The 20,543-nt window shown below is 33.5% G+C and overlaps 1 protein-coding gene across 2 annotated transcripts; it reads left to right on the forward strand.

Moving 5' to 3' along the window:
* Positions 1-14: 14 nt before the first annotated feature.
* On the forward strand, positions 15-16,210 carry LOC111054765 (ras-related C3 botulinum toxin substrate 1). Of its 2 annotated transcripts, none has more exons than XM_022341863.2 (6): positions 15-168; positions 714-839; positions 3,348-3,462; positions 5,013-5,130; positions 8,221-8,381; positions 13,519-16,210. In XM_022341863.2, the coding sequence occupies exons 2-6, from the start codon at positions 724-726 to the stop codon at positions 13,594-13,596; spliced, it is 588 nt and encodes a 195-aa protein (XP_022197555.1). In that variant the 5' UTR covers positions 15-168; positions 714-723; the 3' UTR covers positions 13,597-16,210. The 2 variants fall into 2 exon arrangements, with proteins under 2 accessions (XP_022197555.1, XP_039275529.1); XM_039419595.1 differs by having other exon boundaries at positions 109-162; positions 708-839.
* The last annotated feature ends 4,333 nt before the right edge of the window (positions 16,211-20,543 follow it).

Genomic DNA, 20,543 nt, shown 5'->3' on the forward strand with positions numbered 1-20,543 from the left:
CTATTAGAAGCCGAATAAACTCCTGATAATTTGGGTGGCTGTGACATGATTACATGAGATTGGTTAAAATGGCGGTGCGCTAGATTGTCATTTACTTTATTGTTTATGTTTATAATTGATTATTTAACAATTTATACGTTTTTATCGAGTCATAAATTGAAATTTCAGGTAAGGTTTAAAAAAATGAAATGCACATTCCCAATATTTCAACTCATATCAAACTTGTATACTACCATGAAAACAAAGTCGCCGACGAGCCCGACGTACGGTGTTTCATAATTTCATGTCTTTTACAGTACAAAGTAATTTCAGTATTTAATCCGATATATGTTGTAAAGCATTGTTTTTCAATGTTATACAAATTTTATAAGATAGGGGGTTATTCAGTTTATTAGATAATATAAGAGTATTTTTGAAGTGAAAGTCCAATTTCTGTTTTGAAAATGATGGGCGTTACGTAGACGAAAACATGTCAGAATCAAACAGTAATTATTGATAATTTCTGTTAGTTAGAAATATTTGGGTGTAACGCTCATGAATTCATAATTAGAAGAATATATATACGTAGGTCTCATTCAACTTAGCGTAAATCTAATTATTATACTTTTTGTAATAAGTTATAGCCTAAATGTGTTTGTTAAATTGTTGAAAACTTAATTCATTAGATTATTAAATTATACATGTAACTTAGTCTACTGAATTTTAATTTTCAGATCAATAAAAATGTCATCGGGCAGACCTATCAAGTGTGTTGTGGTTGGCGACGGTACTGTCGGTAAAACTTGTATGCTTATCTCCTACACTACTGACAGTTTTCCAGGAGAATATGTACCTACGGTGTAAGTAAACACGTTTAAAATATAAATTAAGTTGTACAACTTTTTATGTATTACAGAAGTATCAACTTTTGATTCTTATTTTAATACTCTTCAATGTTTGATTCCATTACGAACTGTGTCCGAAAGCGCTACACTAATGTAAGTAGAAGCTAATAGCTTTTATTTATATAAATACCTGACTGCTATGTCGTAATTAATTGTTCAAAGTTCTTATTTTAACTAGGCTACTTGACAAATTTACCATTTATAGAGTCATCCTCTGTAACTGTAACCCATCAATATCTAGGATTTGATTATTACATTTGGTGTGAGGATATGATCACATTGGATGTATATAGGTCTATATGCAGGTGCGCATGAGATGCTTGACCAAGCGCGCAGATGGGAAACATAATCTGGAAAGAGCCATAGAATCACCTTATGACTTGCCTTTAGCTGCTCACATTGAACCAGCAAGTGCACGCGTTCAGTGTAAGTCTTCCTATGGCTCTTTCCAGATTTTTTTCCATAGTCTATAAAATTAAATGATACCATAAAAGGGAGGAAGTGCATTCACATAGAACTCGAGGTGGGGTTGACTTAGATGTGCCGCGCTGTCACATGTCAAAAGTGAAGGACAGTTTTCCAGTGTTGGCGGTGCGAATGTTCAGCTGCCTGCCAAACTCAGTTAGGGTACACACAGTCAAGGTGTTCAAAATCTCTTTATCAAAGTGGCTCATTGTGAATTTTTTCGATGAAAGCTTTGCTGGACTGTGACGCTGCCTACAGTTTATGTACCATGTTTTTATTGACACGATCTATCCAGGAAGACCTGGCCTTGATCACAATTGGATATTGATCACATTGGATATTTGAATTTGGACTTGGCCTCCATCCGAAGAAATTACAGCGTTGCCAAACTGTGTAAAATTGCAACTTACTCAAATTTCAAATTCAACCTCAGAATAGTTTGTAGAATATCATTCCTGATATTTCAGTAGTGCTGAGAAAGTTTCAGGGTTTAAGGATTACAAGAAAATTGATTTTTTAATAACATTGAAAACACCGCAAATTTTTTTTCCCCAATTTAAAATTAAGAAATCTATATCAAAATAACAGGAAAATGTCTCCTTTCTATTGGTGTCTGGATCATTTCCATCCGACCAATAGTTATTATTTAATAATTGATTATGTTCGTCAATGTCGAGACATTTCAAGCAGAAAACATAAAATTTTTGACATGCTATAAACATTTTTGTATCAAAAGATAAGTGGGTGGTGGAAGCAAGAAAATTTCTCAGAAATAATTAAAAGTATTTGGAAGATCGAATTTAGTCTCTAAGTAATTTTAAAGTTAGGAGAGCGGCTGCATGGTATGCATGATATTTATTTATGAATATTATCATAGCCACCTCTAATACAAGGCCGCGGCCTACGATATTGCAACGTCGCAGTGTAGGCCTAGAATCTAAATAACTTACATGATTGGTGAAAAATATATTTTTAAAAATCTGGTGTGGCGCACTCACACAACTTTCCTTGCCGTTATGAAAATTTATCACTTGACGCTAGTGTTCACGCGCATAAAAGTCTACTATTCAAACATCCAAGACAGCTGGTGACAAGACAATAACAGTGGAGACACACGAAGTCTGCTATCTCTTCATAGTGAATGATTCAATAGAATCAACAGTTGCCAACAGTCTGCAATTGAAATAATAACATTTTCTCAAATTTCGAACTTATTTTCAATTTTAAGTGAAAATGTTACTGAACATTAATTGTAGAGATTTTCATGCTTAATCTTTTCCACTAAGAATTTTTTGTTTAAATTGTATCTGAAGCCTGATACTTGAGAATCTAAAATCAAACTTTGCATAGATGGGGCGGAGCTCCTGGAATTTTTACAGATATGAGACTTGTGGCAGTTGATAGAGCTTATCAATGACTATTTTAGGTATAAATTTGATTAAAATCGTTGGAGCCGTTTTTGAGAAAATCGCGAAAAACCCTGTTTTTGGCAACATTTTCGCCATTTAAGCCGCCATCTTTTATTGAATTTGATCGAAATTGTTCGTGTCGGATTCTTATAGGGGAAGGACCTTAAGTTCCAAATTTCAAGTCATTCCGTTGATTGGGAGATGAGATATCGTGTACACAGACGCACATACACTCATACACACACACACACACACACACACACAGACCAATACCCAAAAACAACTTTTTTGGACCCCGGGGGCCTTGAAACGTATAGAAATTTAGAAATTGGGGTACCTTAACTTTTTTCGGAAAGCAATACTTTCCTTACCTATGGTAATAGGGCAAGGAAAGTAAAAATACCAGCTGATCTTTTTCACCAATCATGTATTAGATTGTAGGCCTACACTGTGACTTTGCAATATCGTAGATTTTTTAGACCTGCTGATTCCTAGATCGGCCAGCTTGATAATATTTGCTTGAATTTGATTCTAATAATGATTGGATAGAATGTGTTCACTGTTGAAAAATTTTATTTTTGTATTCAAGGTTTGACAATTACTCAGCTCCTATGGTTGTTGATGGCATTCCAGTAAGTCTTGGACTGTGGGATACGGCAGGTCAAGAAGACTATGACCGGCTCAGACCTTTGTCGTACCCGCAGGTAAATCATTATTAATCTTTTAATTACTTTCTGAAATATTTCAAATTAGTGAAGTACATCTGATAGTATTAAGTAGTACGTTAAGTTTTATAAGCTTTGGTTGACGTGTGAGGTTCTTTGAACCTTTGGATCTTTGAATCCGTCCCTTCAAAACATAAACATAGTACGTTGACAATTACAAACTTATAAAAACGCAAGATAAAAAAGCAATCTTGAATTTGCGGTGTTTGTTGCTTCCAATTCGATTCGGAACTGTTTCAATAAAATTCATGATTTTACAGTTCAGTGTTCTATAAGTTTATGGCTTAATCAGAGCTATAAATTGTATTAATAGCTTTACTTAATGATAAAACGATAAAATTGTTTTTCATGCAGAGTTTCCTCTGTGTCTTCAAATGTTTCTTATGGAGTTTCCACTGAGGAAAGTACATAATCCATCGGCTCTTATCATAGTATTTCAATATACTTGAATATTCCGAAAATTCAAGTGTTATCTCATTGGTCAAATATTGTTAAGCCTACTTCAACTTACCATTCTTATGATTCATAAAAACACATTTGTGTAAAAGCATTCTTTTATTTAGTTAGCTTGAGTCAAAGGTTAATCCAGAATTGTTCGTTTATTATGGTGAATGTTTTTCATTCCCAAACAGTATGATTATGTGTTGTATCATTGATAAATAAATCTGTATATATAAAAATGAATGTCTGTTTGTGTGTTAATTTGTTAGTTTGTTTGTTCCCTATAGACTCGAAAACTACTTGACAGAACGGCATGAAACTTTAGGAATAAGTTGTGTGAATATTGGGGATGGTTTCTGACCAGAAATTTTAATAGGGGGGCTAATAATAAATATTATATATTAATCCATTTTACAGACCTATGTTTCCGAAATTGTCGGCCGAGCGGCTAACGTAGAACAGGAAGATCATCTTGATTCAAGATCATGTTGTGATAATATGATTTAGCATCTAAATTATCAGCTAAACTCACACATCACTCTGTGATAAAATTGTTTACTGGTATTAAAACGGTAGTTTTAAGCACATAGGAAGTCCGTATTGAGATGTAAATGAAAATATTGATTGTAAATACATAAATTCCATGATTTATCAAATAAAGTCAAGTGTGACATGAGATACATTGACTTTTTGGCGGTACGAAGTTCGCCGGGTAAGTTAGTAGATGAATAGAAATAGTTTAAAGGCTAGGTTATTCTAAGGGCCGTTTGCACAGTCAAAGCCTTAACTGAATTCAATCAGCTAGTGGCTTAAACTCAAAATGGACCACATTATAATGAACGAGACTTGATATGGATTTGATCCAGTTTAAAATGAAATTTAGTTTAAACTTATACTGTGCAAACGGCCCTAAGTGGAATAATTTTCGCAGATTTTATAAGTTGAATTTGTTTACATTTCCTTTTATATCATCATGTTTGTTTTCAAAACTTAGACATTGTACTATAAATCATAAATTTCCCTGTTCAGATTTTTCAATTTCGCATCACAAAATACTGTACTACTTATATTTAATTAATTTTTTGCAGACTGATGTCTTCCTTATATGCTTTAGTGTTACTAGTCCTTCATCTTTCGAAAACGTTACTTCTAAGTGGTACCCAGAAATCAAACATCATTGTCCAGATGCCCCGATTATATTAGTTGGTAAGTTCTTATTTAATATCATTGATCTACTTACTAATTGATTTTCTAATTGACCGAGCAAAGTGAGGTCTAAGACTCAAGTCGACGGTTTGGCATTTCTCTTAATGTTTAAATGTTTATATGTTGCACATTTACGGCGTAACGCGGTAATAGATTTTCATGAAATTTGACAGGTATGTTCCTTTTTTAATTGCGCGTCGACGTATATACAAGGTTTTTGGAAATTTTGCATTTCAAGGATAATATAAAAGGAAAGAGGAGCCTCCTTCATACGCCAAAAATCAGACTATAAAATTATTCATCATAAATCAGCTGACAAGTTATTACACAAATGTGTGGAGAAGCCAGTCTATTGCTGTATTTCCATAAGGTCTATAGTTTCAATCAGGTACTTGTAGATGAGAATACTGCGTGAGGTCTACTGTTCACAGAACTACTAGTAAGATATCTTCAGCATCAATTTGTGTGCAGGCCTACATCATCCTCATTAAAACTTGGATTGATAGAAATCCAATGTGAATGAAATGAGTCTGAAAACCCAGATATAATTATCTGAAAGTCCAAATTTTTCAGCTATTTTTTAAACAGTTCTAAAGCGCTTTTGATTCAATGTGCAAGTTATTCCTTTATAGTCACAAATTTTCCCTCAAAATACATTATTTCTGTGATTTATCTTACTCAACCTATGTAGAATTCTCTGAGTAATAATATAATGATGACTTGATGCAATTTAATGACAAGTGATGTGTCTGGTTCTTAAAACAGACGACTCTAATGAGATGTAGGAATTAAAATTATTTTTCAAATGTTTTTGATGACTTGTTATAGTTTCAAATTCCAAGTTGCACTGTGATTAATTTTTTACAGTTTAAATTGAAGTCAAATGAAGGCTTCACTTGATAATAATAATTGCTTGTCACTCTTCCTTGGGGGTCGGAGCCCAGGGAAAGGGTGGTCAAGCAAAACCTCAAACAGGGAAAAAATAATAATAACAATTGATTATAAATCTGTATAAATTATGATAGAATTGAGAAATAAATCTGTTTAAATACTAATATGCATTTTATAGTTTGCTGTATCGTTGATTCGAATAAAATAGACTGAAGCCAGCATATTTTGTAATCTAGCTGAGTAAGAAATAATGTAATCTGATAGTTACAAAAATATTAATAATCTGATATTCTTCATTAATGTTACGGAAATGTCACTCAAACGTGTGTTACTTAAGCTGCGTCTACACCAAAACTATTAACAAAATGTTAATAACTTAATTCTTATAGATTCTATTAGATTGAACGGAACTTGACAAACTCATATGTTCATCATGTGTATGATAAGTTATGTTCAATCTAATAGAATCTATAAGGATTAAGTTATTAACATTTTGTTATAATAACTTTGGTGTAAACTCAGCTTTACTTGTTACTTGTTATCTGTTATTTATTACTTGTTACTTCTTACTTGTTACTTGTCCTGTCTTCTCCGCAGTCTGGTGACCGGGGAATCGTCAGATTACTGTGTTGGCTTTGGAGCATAGTTGAAAATTCGTATGCGAAAATATGTAATAATAATGCTCGCATAATAGTTATTTGTGCAACTAGTGCGCAAAGTGACAGTTTGCTGCACCGTAAGAAACGTTTACGCCCGAGCCGTAGGCGAGGGCGGAATGGCTTCTTGAGTGCAGCAGACGAACTTTGCTCACGTATTTCACATTAAACTTTTCCTACAGTTACCATTGAATATGAAAAGTGGGTACTTATGGGTAAAATGATGTCTGAAATCCATCAAATGTTTGTGTGTGTGATGCTGTTATTAATAACAACCTTAATTCATTTAAAAAGTAATAATCTAATTGAAGTTGAAAATTCTCAGCCAAAGTTCTCATTTTTATTCATTCAAGAATCAGAAAAAATACAGATAGAACAAAAAATTCACATTCAAAATGCACGTCAACAGCTGATTGGGATTGCTGCAAGATGGCTGAACCGACAAGCGCGCGACCTAGCGGGAAGAATCGTACCTAAGTTTGTTTCATCCAGCTAAAAACTACAGAAACAGGATTCAGAAATTTAGACTTTTGCTCAAATTACCGAGAAAAATGCTCAAAGTAAACTGAAAAATATTTATAAAAATAACATAGACAACAGAGAATATTTATTGTAGTATTCTTATGTTTTTTTTTATTTATATGGATATCGAACGGTAATCATTTAACTTCAAAATTCAAATTTTATAATGTATATTTGCTACTTTTCTCATTGCTTGCAGTTGAAATAATAATTATCAATAGAAAAGAACTATTATTTATTATTAAATGATGAGAATTCGTAAACGATGATTATTTAATTATGATTTAGATGAACATTATTCTTGTTTTGGATTTCTATATTGGGATTTTGTCATAAATGTAGGGTAGCCATTGAAATGATTCTTATCTAAATCTAACTTACTTTTATTTACTTTACTTTTACTTTTGTTTGTAAATTGTCAGTGTTATGAATAAATTTTCAATTTCTAACCACAGTCATTGTTACCAACTTAATTTTTGTTTTCGAGCACTAATCCTCCATATAACCCACCAACTATTTTGTGGTGCCATGTTGCAAATCTGGAGTGCAGAAAAAAATTTTCCCGCACTAGAGCGGAAAAGTGATTCTTTGCGTTCTGTAAGCAGTGCAGGAATGGCCACTTTTCAAGGTAACTGTAGGAAAAGTAAACTATCACCTCCTAGGATAACACAACACACCTTAATACTGTATTATACTTTTAAAATATGTTTATATTACTTGGTGTTTCTCTAAATGAATATATAGATTGTATAAAATAAAATAGAATAGAATAAGGGGATACTTGGAGAAAATAGCCGTGTTGCCAAAATTTTGCGTGATTTCAATCTTTTCATGCAAGCCCAAATTGCTGAAAATATTCAAATTGACAACTCTGCATCGACTCTGTTGTCGAATTGAATACATCCTGTCATATGGGCTTGCAAGAAAAGATTGAGATCACGCAAAATTTGGAAACACGGATATTTTTTCAAGTCTCAACTCATTTTATACAGACTATAATTCGAATGGAATGGGTTTGCAGGCACAAAAATTGATTTGAGGGAGGATCGAGAAACGCTGAACGCTTTGGCTGATCAGGGACTATCAGCAATAAAGCGAGAGCAGGGTCAGAAGCTGGCTAACAAGGTCAGAGCCGTCAAATATATGGAGTGCTCGGCTCTCACGCAACGAGGATTAAAACAGGTTAGTTAATTATCATAATAATCTATTATAAATCTATATAAATGATGATGGAATTGAAATTCGACAATTCAAATTATCATCTTCTAAAATCTATTCTGTAAACATCTTTATCAATCAAATTAACTCACTTTGCTCTGCCTTTGGTGAATTTCAAAGAGAAACAACTCGAACCTCGCCTTCAATCTTCTCCCCAACCTCTTTTCCCATCAAATGAACCTCTTACCTTGGATTTGCCTTAAACGAATCTCAAAACAGATGAATCCTTACCTGAAATCTCTCTGTAAACCTCTTCTCAGGCCGGTTACAGAGCTCGACCGACCGTCAGTGCGTATGTACCATCCTGACCATACGCATCCATACATCAGTTTTTCTGATTCACAAAACGGACGCATTTACAGATTGTTTAATTGCAGCTTATTATCTTCGTAAACGAAAGTTTAAAAGATGTAGATATCAAGTTCACCCAATGGTCGCCCAAAGAGCATTTCAAGGGGAATTCAGTACCATATTTACATCATTGCTTGAGGATGGAGATAAATTTTTTAACTACTTCTGAATGCCGATCAGAAATTTTGATGAGTTATTTCGAGCTTGTATCACCATTAGGAATACTTGCAGTCACTTTAAACTACGGATCAAATAAATGTAGATAATAATAATATATGATTTTTCCAATTAAAAATTTAGAAATGATTGAAGAAATGTATAGAAAAACTCTGAATTCAAATATGACACTATTAATTGAATTCATTCATTATGCTATTCAATTCAATATCAGCTGATTGTCGGGTAGAGGTGTAAGCACATTGGTTATGTTGTGATCGGGCTACTGATCAGTACAGCTCTGAAAGCTTCTATTTGCTTCAATAGCGCGTCAGTCGACCGATGGAACGGATGCGCACGAGCTCGACCGATGGTCTTCGTATGCAGTGTAAAACGCATGGTCCTGACCATGCGCATGCGTGTCGTCAGTCCTGCTCTGTACGGATACATGGAATATCAATAGAAAAGACAAGCGCGACTGACTTACGCACTGACGGTCGGTCGAGCTCTGTAACCGGCCTCAAATGAGCGTACCTCCACTCTGATGAGCCGGTGGACTTGTATTGTTTTGTCATCACAGCTGTGATCTCAGCGAAACGCTTCGAGCAACATTTATTTAGGTTAGGTTTTTCTATCTCAGATTCTTTGTGTTTAGTTTTTCTTCGCTGCTCTATCTGAGGTTAAATTATTTTTCTGTTATTATAATTGAGGACATTGCCGGAAGAGGGGCGTATACGCTCATACGCCCTTTTTCCGGCAATCGGCTTATTCAATCCGCCATGTTCTTGTTAGTATCCCCTCCAAATCTCATCACGATCAGGGAATTTTTGATGAAGTTAGAGATATTTTTCCAAACACATGTTCAGTTGGTAGTAAAACATGTGACAAGCAAAATCTTGCTTTTCGGTTGAGGTTATGGTTACCGGTACTGGTACTAAGCTGTTAGTACCCCTGGTTCAGTACCCTAATGTTCCACAAGCTAAAATAGATAATGTGAAAAGTTTATTCAAGTACTTGCCTGAAACTGACCAAGCATGGATTGAAGAGATACTCCACCCTTGTTAATCTATTTGATTTATTTGGAGAGAGGTAATATTTAATCTATCTGACTATTTGAACTATGTGATTTCCACCGATGTATTTAATAGAATAAACCTGCATTTTATTCTATATGAATCAATTATTTCCAAAAAATTCATATTCTCATATGATTGCCAGAAGAAGGGCGTATAACACATATCTCTTATTTTTTATTTCTCAAAGAATTGAAAACAACATTTTTATCTAATGTTGATATTTCTTATTGTCAGAAAACCAATTTACAATATGAAAAATACAGCAAGCATTCGAATTGACAAAAATATTCAACAAGTAAAACTTCAAATGCAATTATCTCAAAACTCTCTTTTTGGTTATACGCCCCTTCTTCCGGCAATGTCCTCAATTTGTAATTTTCCAGTAGTTTTTTTATCGTTATCGGTTGTTTATTTCAAGTTAAAAGCCTCTCGCTGATGATGAAAATGTGTATGATGAACATGACATGCATATGTACTGTCGTTAGCAGCCAGCCTTAAGCCTGGTTTTCTCTAGTAGAGTTAGTGGTCGAGTAACTGGCTTACTAACTCTACCGAGCTAACTCTACTCTACTTACTTGGTCGAGGAACTGTTTTCACGACAATTGAGAATAGTAGGTAAAGTCTGTCGTCTAGTGAACAGAACTAACCAACCTTATCCTTCCGGTAGTCGCGCCCTACTCAATCACAAGAGCAGTCTCGTGTTGTATTTTGTACTACATCCAATTTCCCAAGTGTTATGTACTCTACTGTCAAAACATATTAATTATACCGGGTGATTACAAATGAAATAGACAGTTTGAATAGCTTGTAGAGAATTTATTATTTAAAAGTTTAGATCATTACTTACATGATTACATAGAAGAATTCTTGAAGTTTTTATTGAAAATTTACAGATGTTCAATGTGTGCACCATTTGCAACACGACAGATATCAACACGGTAGTCAAATTCTGACCACACACGACTAAGCATCTCACGGTTAACTGTAGCAAAAGCATTTGTGATTCGTTGTTTAAGATCATCGATATCAACAGGAAGCGGTGGTACGAAAACTCTGTCTTTTACATAGCCCCACAAGAAAAAGTCGCAGGGCTTTAGGTCCGGGCTACGAGGTGGCCACGGCTGAAACACAACGTTTTCCTCACTTGCACGGCCGATCCAACGTCTAGGAAGATGTTCATCCAGATACCCTCTGACGTCTGAGTACCAGTGAGGCGGAGCTCCATCTTGTACAAAAATGAAGTTACAACTATCTTCATGGAGTTGAGGCATTAACCATTCGGTTAACATGTCCAGATAAATTCTTCCGGTTACTGATGGTTCTTGGAAGAAGAAAGGCCCGTAAACCTTTTCACAAGATAAAGCGCAAAACACGTTCACTTTAGGAGAATCGCGTATATGCTGTACAGTCTCTCTTGGGTTTTTTGTTCCCCATACTCGTACATTATGTCTGTTAACTTTTCCACTATCGGAAAAGTGCATTCATCACTGAAAATTAGGCGATTAAACAATGTGTCGTCATTTTCAAGACAATGTTGCATCTCTTGACAAAAATTTTTACGTACAACTTTATCATTGTCATTTAAACTTTGTACTAACTGCAATTTATAAGGTGTCATTTTCAAACGTTTCCGCAGAATTTTCCACACAGTAGGTTGAGGAATTTGCAATTCTAAACTCGCTGATCTAGTCGATTTTCCTGGATTTCGTACAAAAACATCACGAACACTATCAATTTTTTCTTCTGTAACAGAAGGTCTTCCAGTACTCTTCTTACACACACATCCACTGCTTTCAAAACGTTCATACCAGTCATAAATTGATTGCCTTGTTGGTGGTGGTTTACCGTATTTTGTTCTGAAATGACGCTGCACATCAGTAACAGAGTTTGTTTTGGCTAATTCAAGAACACAATAAGCTTTCTCCACTTGAGTAGCGGCCATATTGCTAAACTAAACTGGCTGTTGTAACACGGAGCAGCCAACAATAGCCAGCAACAGTTCTACCAACATAAACTTTAAGAAATTCCCTACAAACCTATATCATTTACTATGTTGAAATACACCAGTTTAATTTTGTACAGGCTATTGAAGTTGTCTATTTCATTTGTAATCACCCGGTATAATTACTTTTTCCATCTTCTTGGATTATTTTACGCCTTTGAACATTTGGATGATTACCATATAGCCCAATAAGGTACATCAAGCAAAGCCATCAATTCTGTGTTATTGGTTCGTTTACAGTCCCCGTATACAGTCTTTCCCTATCTTATGCACAGTGCGACTTATGCACTGTCGCGACTAAATGGCACCTAAAGACTGAACCATAGATTGCTCGGTTGATACTGCAACTCAGTGGAGTGATGGGGGGGGGGGAAGTTTTGGAATGCATAGGTGACTCATTCACTAACACCACCCCATTCAATAGTTTTGTGCAGCAAAAGAACTGACACTGTTATACTTTTTACTACAGCGCGACTGCCGGAAGGTTAAAATGGCATGTACTCTTCTCTACTCTACTAGCTCGAGACTGTTTTCATTAGCATAGTAGTGGTAGAGTAGAGTGAGAAGCGGTGTTGGGGAAGGCAAGTGGTAGAGTACTATCCCACGGTGCTATCCCACACTACTAAAAACTAGTACTCTATCATGACTCTACTCTACCATGAACGTTTTCATCGGGAGAGTTCACAAGATTGTTAGTACTTGCCCAGGAACTCTACTAGTGAAAACCAGACTTTAGAGTTCTAATGTGACTATTCAGATATAATGACTATTGACTATATGACTATTGAGACTGTAAATTTTGTCTTCAGAAATTCAGAGAGATTTGAAGGAAATGTAGTTTGCCATGGCTATAGCACAAGAGCAAAGAGTTCAGCTGTATATCAGTACCCCGCTCACATACTGACACTTTTGGAAAAAGGACCATATTATTCGGGACTGAAGCTCTTCAATTGTCTACCTGAAAGAATACGGTCATGTGGTAGTCATAGGCTTTTCTTGTCTTCAATTACTAATGTACTTGTGGAAGCGTGTCCCTATACAATGGAGGAATGTTGTGGTGCCTTCATACTTTGAGTTTATACAGATGCATACACTTTGCATAGAAAAATGTTCATGACATGTTAAGCTGCGTACACATACTCGTGCTTCCAACCCGCACCGAGCACGCTTCTCCCTCGTACCGCCCACGTACCACCATCGCACAGCAATCGCTCCGCCTCCGCTCTCTACTCGCACCGATCATGAACGTTACGGAAGATGGTAGATCTTCTCGCGTTCCCCGGTCGAACCATTGTTGCTCGCCGGTCGATCATCAATCGCTCTGCTGGAGTGACGTTCGGTCTTGGAGCGGAACGAAAGTCTGTACGCACCTTAACATGCCACTTGAGCTCTGCTCAGATTTGTGGCTTCAGGTAACAAATGACAATAATAATAATAATAATATTCATATCCTCTCGGCATGAATAAAGAATTTTGATTGTATTAGTTTGTAATTGAATGTGATGTTGTGTTTTAGGTGTTTGACGAGGCAGTGAGAGCCGTGCTGCGACCCGAGCCCCAAAAGCGACGTCAACGTAAGTGCGCTATACTCTAGTCATCACCGCAATGCTTTCACGTTCTACATCGAACATCACTTATTTAGATTTTTATATCAACTGTAAATATTCCATCAGCTAAGTGCGTCGAGTGCTGCAACGGTTACTATTTATTATCGAGCAATAGTGCTGCAGAGTTGATCAAAACCAAAAGAGACGCCGTTGCTCTCTATAGCATATGATTTCGGTTCCAAAGGAAAGACTTGGCTGCGGAAGCACCTCAAACTAGAGACTAGATAAAGACAGTGTGAAGCCAAGCTGAGCCACTGTTCGGAATCTAAACGTGTTTGAATCTAGCTACTGTTTGGAATGGCGGACTTGTAAACTAACCAATCAAAAACTATTATCAGCTTCTGATTGTCTAGTTTGCAAATCCACCATCATGATTCGAAACAGTGACTTGACTTGTAGTGTAGTGTCTAGTCTCTGTAGTCTAATAATTGAGGAGAAATCTAACAATTTTTGTACGATCATGTTTGCTAATATCAACAACTAATGCATGCTTTTCCCATGTAGGTAATTTTTATTTATTTCTCGAACGGCTAGTTTTATATTTTCAATAACTTATAGTTTTTTACATTAATTACTAATTTTAAAGAAGCTTTTACTTTTTCACAAGAGACCAGTTAGTCTAGTTTTTTTTGGAGGGTTCAGTTAAACCACAATGCATCACCATTTTGATATTATCTACGTAATTACATAACTTTCATCCAGTACAGTGTCATTATGTGAATATAAATCAATACAATATTATTGAAGTGTCCAGCCGAATCTCATGAAAAATAATTATGTGTTTCCTGTAAGACTAGATATTGAAAATGTGCTCTATACCATATTCGAATAAGAAGTAGAGATGGTTCAGTAAAAACCACTAAGCATCACAATTTTGATATTATCTACGTAATAACTTTTTACGTTAAGTTCGGATCACTTTACTGATTTGGGTCAATCGGTCTCGTTCACTGCCGCGACCCGTTCAATTGACTTTCAGCTTTCCTATAAACAAGAGAAAAAGGTTCACCCCAGTTGATGGGTAAAAACAAAAAGGTTTACCCCACTTGATGAACGGGTTTTTTTTGAATAAATGTGATCCGGATCACCCGTTCACCTTACTGTTCCGTTCAATTTGAACGGGTCATGACCGAACGACACATCTCTAATGAAAAGCAAATCACCTCTTCAATGTGATTTGAAGATATTACTATTATTAGCTTTAGTTAACTTGATTTCGTCAACTTTAATCAAATCACCTAGTTGATTCAGCTAATAATCACCTCTTCAAAGTGATTATTATTTTATTTTATTGGTAGGGAGGTACTCAATTTGACTAATTCAATCATCCAAAATGTATGTGAATTGTATCATTAAATTCAATTTAGAAGGGTTCTCCATATTTTGTAATAGATTTGCAATACTAAGTGCTATTTGATGGTATTATTATTATAAAATTTCGCAATACAACCCAGAAAATCATAATCTTTGTAAAGAATTCATTGTGAATTAATACTGATAACAGGATAAGTGGTGATTGCCTGTTTTTCATCAAGCAATCAAACTTTCTTGATGTGTCCTCTAAAATGTACGATCTTTCTATGCTATTGTTTACATGTTTTAATATCGGTTAACCGAAGTACATTTAAATGTGACATTTAGAATTCAAATCTCGAATTTAGTTTAATTTAGGCTGAGATAAGTATCAGTTGCAAGTAGAATGAAATTCTGAAAGAGTTCCAATTCTTGTAGCTCTATTTTAAAAATTACAGAAAAACCTTGCACTTCTTGAGAATACTTTTCTTGTTGAACCAAATGATATTTTCAATAATAATCTTTACAAATAGAATGCTAGTTCACCAAAGATGTATTTAATTTTAAGAATAAATAAGCTGATAAAATGTCTCTAAAGCACCTTATGAAGAAACCCCTTACTAGAATCAACTGTGGAAGAAAATATGTATCTTTTCCAGGATCACTATTTTTATCATGATAATAGGATAATGTAGTAATCTCTTCTTGCAAGCTAAATTAGTGAATTAAGTGGGTATTGAAATATATCTGAAAAATCATTTGATGTTCAGTACAGTAATTATACCTCAGCTCCTCTTGTCAAAGCTCTATTGCAACCCAAAACAGTAGTAACGATTATAATTTTTCATATTTCTGGTGTTCATCAAATATCAAAGATTAATTTTTGCAACAAGAATTTGATTAAATTGACTTCTGATACTTGATGAAAAAGAAAGAAAAATATCGTATACTGTTATTGGGTATAACTTATATTTTTTCCTTCTTTCTGATCATGTCTCACTTTGTTTTGGAAATGTCATTACATTTTTACTATTCTTACTAAGTGTACCGTATTATAACGGAGAATTCCTTATAAGTTGAATGTATTTAGTATGTTTTAGACATTCAAAAGTCACTAATATTTTTCTAACTGTCTGTAAATGATCATAAGATATATTTTCGTGGTTCTTGTGCGAATTTCACGTGTACTTTGTATTATAAGTTGCTGCCATAACTCATGCTCAAATTATACCTCAAGATGAATTATTTTGTGTATCTTACTAGAATCTTGAGAAATCTATTACGTACAATTTAAAAGCATAGGACCCCCCAAGTATTAGTGCAATGTCCAATATTCAAGATTTTTAAATCATAAAAATACAAATGAGTCGATATGCGGTGCTGAAGAATTTGCTTCCAATTCGAGATTTTATTCGAGAAAGTGATTGTCACAACACAAAAGGGCTGTATTTATAAACGGTTCTTATTGTATCCAATCACAACAATGATTCTAGTAGTTGAAAAAGCTACTAAAATTATTTAGAAATATTAGGAGGGAAAAGTATTATTAAATATGATTATTCTAGTAACTATTAGAATCTTCATGATTGGCTTCTGTTATTGCTAGACAACAAACTGGTGTGCCAAGACCGTTCTAAAGAATCGTTCAATAATATGTTTTTAGGAATGTTGTTAGTACGCTTTGATTGTCTATTAATGAATAACAGTAGCCAGTCAGGAAGATTCTTGTAGCTACTAGAATCGCGGTGATAGGTTACGGAAGAGTGCTAGGCGAAGAACATTCTTGAGAATCGTTTATAAGAGATGTTATAGACCCAAAGCTAATCTCACCGCTCATGTTGATATGTTGACCGCTCTTGATAATATAAATCTGTGTATAGCACGATTTCACTTATAAAACACTAATCTTTTGATATGCTTCCTTCTGAAGGATTGCTATAATAGTTTAGAATTAGATAAAATGAAAATTCAGTTTTTTAGTAATATGAACAAAAAGTTTTTTTCAAAAATAGATATTTGTATATCTAGAGTGAAAATTACTGTTTTTTCTCCCTGAGGGAAAAGTTTGAAGCCCGAGGCGAAGCCGAGGGCAACAATTTTCCTGAGGGAGAAAAAGCATTTTTCACTCGTGATATACACAGCATTTTTCCTCCACCTACATTTTTATAAGAACTGCAAATAAATATAATTTCTAACGATTTCAATTTTTTTTATATATCGACACATTTCAATGAATTTGTGCTATGCTATTGAAATGCATAGCAAAATCTGACACTCTTACTACATAATCTCATTTACAAACAACCTAATTTATTTTTAAAAAATATTAAAAATTTAAATTTAATAACTAACTTGAATTTATTAAAATTGAAAAATTTTACTTGAAAATTTATTTAAAAATTCACTTTAAAATTACAATCATCGCTGAAAATGTATCTGGTCAGAGTGAAAGTTAAATAAAATCTAGCTACCTACATATTTCTTTCTAAGGCTGATGAAGTTGTAATTTTCCGCCCATATTATTTATAATCGAGTGAGATTATAATCATGTAATGTTTATAGAATTTATTTTAGCTACAATCTTCAAATGATATATTTATATTGATGTTAGAGATGACAAGTATCACTCTTTTTGCTTGAAATACTTCCTCAGTAGTATGTTGATGGTTCATGTCTGTATATTTTTTATAATTACATAGGTTAGTGCATTGTCTTTTGGACCTAAATATTATATAAGCAGCACTTCTTGAATAAGTTTATATAGAATACCCACGCACATTCGAATTTGTATTTTGTATAATCAATTGTCCCGTGATCTATCGAGGAATCTCTATTATTTTATTCAATGTTGGAAGATAAAATCAATTTGGTTTTACAAACTCATAATTAATGTGTAATTTAAAATCATAAATTATGTGTTAGGTATTGTAGTTGTTGATGTTTTTTAATAAGTAATTATGTATTGGAAAACTCGTTTACTTTGTAAGCCATCGATTCTAATCACAGCTCATATAAATGATGGTTTAATACTTTTGTATCTCTTTAACATTTATTTTTTATTTTTACAATATCGCTTCATTATAATGGTTGGGAAAGAAAAATAAGTCTAACCTTGAGCTATATTTTCTCTTCCGAATTTAGATAAAATGGGAAAGTCCAAATAGTTAATGTTATTTATTCAATGTATTTATATTTCCATCATCTTCTGAAATAGTTGATGCTTAACTATTCTGTTGAAGAATATTGTTATTGTCGAAGAATATTTCCTGAAATAAGCAATATAACTTGAATTATAGTATGGAAGAGGTGTGTCCAATACTGTACTATATTTATTATTTACAATATTCATTTACAATGCAAATGACACTAATACTATAGCAAGTCTTTTATATTGTTTTAGACATTTTTTCTATTGTTATTGATCATAATAAAGTGTGTGTAAGGAACTTTGTTCCAATAAATTCTGAAATCTTCTTAAAATTACAAGGTAGGCCATATTTTAATTTTAATTGAAGTTTTTAAAAAAGAAGTTTTTATTTTGTTAGGTAAATTAATACGTTTTCAATCATTTTGTTGAAGATTCTATTCTTATAATTCTAGAAGAATTTATTGATTCATTTACATCGATGTTTACACTTTCCATTTTTCGCTTCATTACCGATATGCAGCCATTATTTTTTAACGTGAGAACAACTTTTCTATCTTCGGATTGTTAGTTCAATGAACTAAAGTCAAAAGTTCCAAATTGCATTTCCTAGATTTCTCATAACAGTTAATCTGAATTTGTTGTCATCTTCAGTTTAATAAAACATATATAAGTCATTTCTTTCTTATAATACTAGTAACTTGTACAGCTTCTTGACAGATATTGACAATACTAATAGAAATTATAATAGTAACTGACAAGTGTTTCTCAAAAGTTTTTATAAGTAAGTGGTTGTGACAATTTCTATTCGTTTTATTCAAGAGGCAAAACATCTTTTAAATGAAAATGAGATTGCTAATGGAAAGTTGTAAAATAAATCAATAATTATAAACAAAGACCGAATGTTGGTAATGAAGTGAAAAATCGGAACCATATTGTTTATCGCACTGTATAAATCTTAAGCCAATGATTGTTCTATTCCCGCTTTTATCAATGTTTTATTTTACGGTCTTTGTTAAGGTGCATACCATTGTTTAGTTTCTAGTCAAATTGGTAATCGAGTTATCCTTAAGGTTTTCCTGTTGTATAGTTGGATTAACTTATTATCGATAACATGCTGTGTAGAATCAGAGATTCCCTTGTACAATGTACAAATAATTATTATCCAAGTGACATAAACCAACATGTATGAACTAAAGTTTTTGTAACTTGTATTGCTCGGTTGAAATATTTTTCATTTATTTGCCATTTTTTCAAGTTTTTCCATTATTTATAAATGAAAAATTATTAGATCATGCACAAGAAATTTTTTTCTCGATACGAATGAACAAAAAATTCATTTATATTGTGCATGACAATAATATATTTGCTCAGATGATTTGACTGTGACCAATTGAATTATTCGTACTACTTATAAATCCTTCTATAAACTAAATATTCTATCTGTTCAAATTTTTTAATGGTAGATTATAAACTAGTAGCTGCCATTAGTGAAATTGAAAATAAACCCCCTTAGAGATCCAACTTGTTATTAAACTATGAAGACTCAACATTATTAGATAATTATTGTTACTCTGAAACTGAAATATTGTAAGCTTTATGCAATGTGAGTCGTATAGCAAGCTTTAACATTATTTTATTGAAAACTGACAAACTAACGTTATTTTCAGCTGAAACCTAGATTCTACAAATTTTCAGAATACTCAATTAACATATTCACTGACAGTTTATATTATTTAGTACCCTACTAATTTGATTAATCATTTCAACTATTACCAGGTGTAAATCAGAAAATGTGTTGAACTCTTAATTTTTAATGATTCATAACATTAGTTCATTGGAAATATTAGATTTTTATATGTATTTTGTAAAATTAATCCGGCAGCTAGTCGTGTTCGTATGAACATCATGTACCATATTATATAAAATATTAAGATCCAATAAATTTTTAAACGGTGTTAATTCTTTGTATTCAATTCATCCTACCTTATTCAGTCAGAGCCTTATTCATAAATTATTTTTAAACGGTGTTGATTCTTTGTATTCAATTCATCCTACCTGATTCATTCAGAGCCTTAATTTATAAGAGCCTTATTCATTTTCGTAAGAACTGTCTTTGCTAAGCACGCTTTGGTTATTCAGCAAACAATAAAAGAAAATACAGGACCGGAAACGTTTAGTATCTGTTCTATATTGAACGTAGCTATCTGTTCATCAAAGGGAGCTTAACCAGAACGCTTTGAAATCATATTTATAAAATACAAACCTAAATGATTCTAGTTATTTTTTTCAATATCATCGATAAAACAGGTTATAAATAAAATCAATGAATACTAATATGAGTATCTGTAGCACGGTAAATAGAAGAAGACGGTAGGTGTCACGCGCATGTTTGTGCTAAATTTCCGGTGTAGCTGACGTCATTTTATATCCAATCATCTGTTTTCACAAATAAGTTTCATAAATTGCCAATAGGTGTTAAAAACCTCGGTTGGT

This window comes from Nilaparvata lugens, chromosome 1 (genome assembly GCF_014356525.2).
Source record: "Nilaparvata lugens isolate BPH chromosome 1, ASM1435652v1, whole genome shotgun sequence".
Classification (NCBI taxonomy): Eukaryota; Metazoa; Arthropoda; class Insecta; order Hemiptera; family Delphacidae; genus Nilaparvata; species Nilaparvata lugens.